This window comes from Orycteropus afer, unplaced genomic scaffold (genome assembly GCF_000298275.1).
Source record: "Orycteropus afer afer isolate SDZICR_OR568_19922 unplaced genomic scaffold, OryAfe1.0 scaffold00185, whole genome shotgun sequence".
NCBI lineage: Eukaryota > Metazoa > Chordata > Mammalia > Tubulidentata > Orycteropodidae > Orycteropus > Orycteropus afer.
In genome coordinates this window covers 4,518,382-4,524,324 of record NW_006921772.1, presented here as the reverse complement: position 1 = coordinate 4,524,324, position 5,943 = coordinate 4,518,382, and the positions used below count along the sequence as shown (strand labels likewise).

The window sequence follows — 5,943 nt, the reverse complement described above, 5'->3', positions numbered from 1 at the left end:
AGTCAAATGCCTTAGGCACTACACCACCAGAGCTCCCAACAAAGGGTGATACATCCATACAATGGAATCTTATTCAGCAATAAAAAGATGTAAAGTTTGATACATGTTAAAGCAAGAATGAGTCTTGAAAACATTATGTGGAATAAAACAAGTCAGTCACAGAGAACAAATATTGTATGATATCACTTATAAGAAATATCTAGAATAAGCAAATGCATAGCACAAAAGTTTGTTAGTGGTTACAAGGATCTTGGGGGAGGGAGGAAGGAGGGGTTATTGCTCAAGAGATAGTGAGTTTCTGTTTGTTGTTGTTATTAGGTGCCATAGAGTCATTTCCAACTCATAGTGACCCTATGTACAGCAGAAGGAAATACTGCCCAGTCCTGCACTATTATCAATGCTTGCTAAGCTTGAATCCATCATTACAACCACTGTGTTAATTCATCTTGGTGAAGGTCTTCACCTTTTTCGTCATGTTGCTTATTGGTGTAATTGTGAGGAATTTTGTTTTCTTTATGTGTAGGTGTAATCCATACTGAAGACTGTAGTCTTTGATCTTCATTAGTAAGTGCTTTGAGTCTACACTTTCAGCAAGGAAGGTTGTGTCATCTGCATATTGCAGGTTGTTAATGAGTCATCCTCCAATCCTGATGCCACATTCTTCTCCATATAGTCCAGCTTCTTGGATTATTTGCTCAGCATACAGATTGAATAAGTACAGTGACAGTAAACAACCCTGACACACCTTTCCTAATTTTCAACCATGCAGTATCCCCTTGTTCTTTTCAAATGACAGCCTCTTGGTTTGTGTGCAGGCTCCTCATTAGCACAATTAAGTGCACAATTAAGTTCTGGAATTCCCATTCTTCACAATGTTATTCATAATGTATTATGATCCACACAATCGAATGCCTTTGCATACTCAATAAAACAAAAGGTAAACATCTTTGTCCATAGAATCCTTCAATATTGCAACTTGAGGCTTAAATTTTTATTTGGTTCTTTCAGCTTTAGAAGCGCTGAGTGTGCTTTTCCCTTTTGGTTTTCTAACTCCAGGTCTTTGCACAATTCATTATAATACTTTACTTTGTCTTCTTAAGCTGCCCTTTGAAAATTTCCATTCAGCTGCTTTATTTAATCATTTCTTCCATTCCCTTTAGCTACTCTCCATTCAAGAGCAAGTTTCAGAGTCTGTTCTTACATCCATTTTTTTTTAATTCCTTTCCTATCTTTGTATGACTTTTTGCTATCATGTATGTTATTCTTGATGTCATCCTACCACTAATCTGGTCTTCTATCATTGGTGTTCAGTGTGCCAAATCTATTCCTCAGATGGTCTCTAAATTCAGGTGGGATATAATCAAGGTCATATTTTGGCTCTCATGGACTTATTTTAATTTTCTTCTGCTTCAACTTGAAGTTGCAATGAACAATTGATGGTCTGTTCCACAGTCAGCTCCTAGTCTTGTTTTGACATATCATAGTGTGCTTTTCCATCATCTCTTTCCACAGATGTAATTGATCTGATTCCTGTGTGTTCCATCTGTGAAGTACATGTGTATAGCTGCTGTTCAGGTTGTTGAAAAAAGTATTTGTAATGAATAAGTCATTTGGTCTTTCAGAATTCTATCATGCAATCTCTAGTGTCATTTCTATTACCAAGGCCATATATTCTAACTACTGATGCTTCTTCTATGTTTCCAACTTTTGATTCCAATCACTAGCAATAATCAATACATCTTGATTGTATATTTAGTGAATTTCAGACTGCAGTAGTTGGTAAAAATCTTCAATGTCTTTATTTTTGGCTTTAGTGGTTGATACATAAATTTGAATAATAGTAGTATTAACTACTCTGTTGTAGGTGTATGGATATTATCCTATCACTGACAGCATTGTACTTCAGGATAGATCTTGAAATGTTCCTTTTTTGGTGTGTGTGTGTGTGATTTGAACGAAAGTTTACAGAGCAAATTCACTTTCCATACAGTAGTTCATACCCATTTTGTTTCATGACATTGATTGCCATGCCCATAATGTAACAGCTCTCTTCCCAGTTCCTCCTTGTAGTTACCTTTTCCCTGTGTGCTTCTTTCCTATGCATTTCTATCCTCTGAATTATCTCCCTGTGCAAATACTGCCCTTCTGATCTCCAGTAATTGATTTTTCTAAGGAATGTACCTACCTGAAATAAATGTTCACCTTATATGCCTGTCTATTGTTTGGCTCAAAGCCATGGGAGTGAGTTCAATTCTAGGCCCAAAGGAATGCAACTTCAATTCTTCTTCAATTTGTTATTCCTGGCATGGTAAACTATATGATTGTCTTATTCAAAATAGTCAATACCAGTCAATTTTAGCTCACTAATGCCTATGGTGGGAGCTCTGGTAGTATAGTGCCTAAGGCACTTAACTGCTAACCAGAAGGTTGGCAGTTCAAACCCACCAGCCACTCCTCGGAAGGCAGATGGGGCAATCTACTTCCATAGTGATACTGCCTCGGAAACCCAAGGAGGGGTTGCTATGAGTCGGGTTCAATTCAACGGCACATAACAACAACAACAAATGCCTATAGTATCAATCTTTATGTGTTCCATTTCATTTTTGACAACTTCCAATTTTCCTAGATTCATGCTTTGTACATTCCATGTTCCAATTATTATTGGATATACGCAGCTGTTTTTTCCCATTTTGAGATATGCTCCATCACCAAATGAAGGTCCCAAAGCTCTATTCCATCCACATCTTTAAGGTCAATTCTATTTTGAGGAGGCAGCTCTTCCCTAGTCATGCTTTGAGTGTCTTCCTAACTGAAGGGTTCATCTTCCTGCAATGTATCAGACAATGTTTCACTGCTATTAATAGTTTTTCCACTAATATATTGGACAGTGTTTCATTGTTACTCACACACTTTTCAGTGGCCAATTTTTTCAGACACTGAGGCTCCATCCTTCTTCCGAGTCTGTCTTAGTTTGGAAGCGCCCCTGAAACCTGTCCACCACAGGTAACCCTGTTGTTATTTGAAATGCTTGTGGCATAGCTTCTAGCCTCACAGCAACATGCAAGCCATCACAGTACAACAAACTGACTGATGAGTGATGGTAGTTATGTATATTTTACCAAAATAAAATATAAAGTAAAAAATCATATAAGGACATGGAAAGTGTGGCATGTACTGCACCTCAGACCACACTCCTGCTTCCCACACGGTCATGCAGTCCTGGCCCTCACAGCGCTGGGCAGAGGTAGGCTTAGGGCCACTGCAGTCCCTTTCCCGGGCTCTAATCAGAGTTCCATTGCTCAGTTGTTGGGTACAGGCTACTTGTCTGCTCTGCATCCCTTTTCCACAAGTTCGTGAACATGGGGTCCATTCTGTCATCATCCATCTAGAAGTAAAGCAAGAGTCACCGAAAATAAGTTAAAAACCATCTCCCTGTATATATCTTGACACATCTAGAGTTCAAAGGATGTTACACAGTAACTTTATTCCCTTTTTATTAAAATTATAGCTTTTCCAGGATGACCTTACTTTCTGTTGCTTTGAATTGTCAATATTTTTTATCTCAAGGCCTTGCCCTAATTAGAATCTCAAAACATGCATCAGGTTAAGTTCATGTCATATTGTGTAGATTGCCTTCTTACTGCTTACCATCTTGCCGTACAAGATACCTTAAAAGTATAAAATCATTAACATACATGAGTCATATCTATTCTTTGTGTTTTAAATCTTTACAGCAACACATGTGTTATGTACTTTTATGGCCATTTTACAGATGAGGAAACTGAGGCACTCAGAAGTTTAGTAACTTGCTAAAAGTCACAGGTTGTAGAGCCAGAAAATGAAATAAAGCTGTGGAACATTTCACAATGAGAACTATGAAGATATTAGCAAGTAACAGATACTTGTGATGGAGCCTTCACTCTTATTTGGATGAAGCAATCATAAATGCATGTTGCCTATTGTTGGGAGCAAGATTTCTGTGCCTGGGACATATCTTCCCTGATAGAGCTACATATAGTTTCTTTAGACTATTCAATCACTAGCTGAGATCACAGGTACTGGAATGACAGATTCAGAAGGCTAAACTTGAAGCAACCTCATTTTCGAGGTTCTCAGGATTCCAGGGATACTCTTGGATTTCACTGATTCCATCATTCAATCAATTTACATGGATTTTAATATGTAGACAGAGATTATTTTTCTTCCAAATAATCATCAAGCAAGGGATAACTTGTAGGCCATTACCATTTCTAATGAATTGAGATGTGCCCTGTTGTTGTTGTTGTCTTTTGTTGTCAAGTAGATCCCAGTTCCCAATGACTCCATGTGTTACAGAGTTGGGTTCTGTTGGTTTGCACTTGACCACTAATCTAAAGCTTGGTGGTTCAAACCCACCCAGCTGTACTGAAGAAGAAAAGTCCTGGCAATTTGCTTCCATTTAGATTTATTATTCTTGTTATCTACTGTCTTGTCAATTCCAACTTATAGTGACCCTGAAGGACAGAGTAGAACTGCCCCATAGAGTTTCCTAGGTGCTTCTACAAGAGCAGATCACCAGGTCTTTTCTTCCACAGAGTAGCTGGTAAGTTTGAACTGGCAACCTTTCAGTTAGTAGTCTAGTGTTTAACCAGCCAAGCAACAGCCTGTGCAATAGGCTCCTGTAATGTAAGCAGTTGCCTTGAGTTGGAATCAATTTGATGGCAACTAAGGAGGGGTCACTATGAGTTGGGTCTGACTCGACAGCACATAACAACAACAACAACAACAACAAGAATCTTTATAGAAGCAGATTGCTAGGTTTTTTCTTCAGTGGTGACACTAGATGTGTTTGAACTGCCAAACTCTTGATTATCAGCTACATGCAAACTGTTTGCATCAACCATGATTAAGAGATACCCAGTGGACACTAATTTCAATACTTCTCTACATTTATTTCAGGAAGGAACCAAGGCCTATTCCAGAAAAGTGATACAAGAAATTTGGTATTTATATGATGCCTCTCAATTAAAATTCACTCTGGGTTTCTCATTTTTCTGGAAAATCTTATAGAGAGATGAAAACCTCCCACTAAACTCAGCACAATCTGATTTCAGAGCAGGGTAGGTCAGTGATAAGCCATGAACATATTTCTGTGTTTCTCACTAGCTGTGCACATTCTTGAATCAAATCAATACTTAACAGCTGTAAGTTTCCATTTTCTCATTTATAAAAATGTTTATTATTATACTGCTTGACTCAGTACATATATATTATATTATATATATATATATATAATATAATATATATTACAATAATAATAATGATAATTCCTTATCAGGGAATTCCAATCTTCCTCAGGGATGTGTTTTGGGTCTGTATCCTGATCTCTTGTTTCTCCTGCTTTATCTTGACTTTTTGTTTAGACTGTGATGTTCTGTTGTCTCCGAGGAATTGTGATGTTTTTGTGTTTATATTTAATTGGTAATTATATGTTGGAGTGACTTGCCCACAATTTTCGTTTTCTTTGCTTTGTTTGTATGTTATCTATACAGGCAAGGTACTATGCTGTGCTCCTCTATTCACTAGCTGACAGCACTTATACACTCACCACCTGTCTCCTTTCCTGTTGTCAGCCTCATATGTCCTTGCCAACCCTGGCAAACAGAGCCTGTTCTTAGGTTCCTGGAATCTGAATGAGAATGCTATCACTTTAAAATGGTTGCCACTTGTAAACATTCAAAATGGCTGTGCCCTCAGTCACTTTAAATATCCAAAATGGCTGCCAAGTATAAATGGCTGTGCTCTCCGGACAGCAGAAAGTCCACAGCTCAGGTTGTCTCCCTCCTTGCTGTTTCCCTTCCTAGTCATAGGCCACCAGAGCAGTTGTCTCTGCAGCCCTTGGTGACCAGGACTGATCTTTAGGTCAATTCTCAGGTCCCAACACCACTTGGAAATATTCAGCCT

At 38.2% G+C, this 5,943-nt stretch overlaps 1 protein-coding gene across 1 annotated transcript in view; it reads right to left on the bottom strand.

The window, feature by feature from the left end:
• Positions 1 to 5,943, bottom strand: part of ADAMTS19 (ADAM metallopeptidase with thrombospondin type 1 motif 19) — a 511,689-nt gene that overhangs the window by 49,372 nt on the left and 456,374 nt on the right. Inside the window, exon 20 of the mRNA XM_007947461.2 lies at positions 3,181 to 3,385. Within this exon, the coding sequence (XP_007945652.1) occupies positions 3,181 to 3,385 (205 nt within the window). The remainder of the gene's footprint in view (positions 1 to 3,180; positions 3,386 to 5,943) is intronic.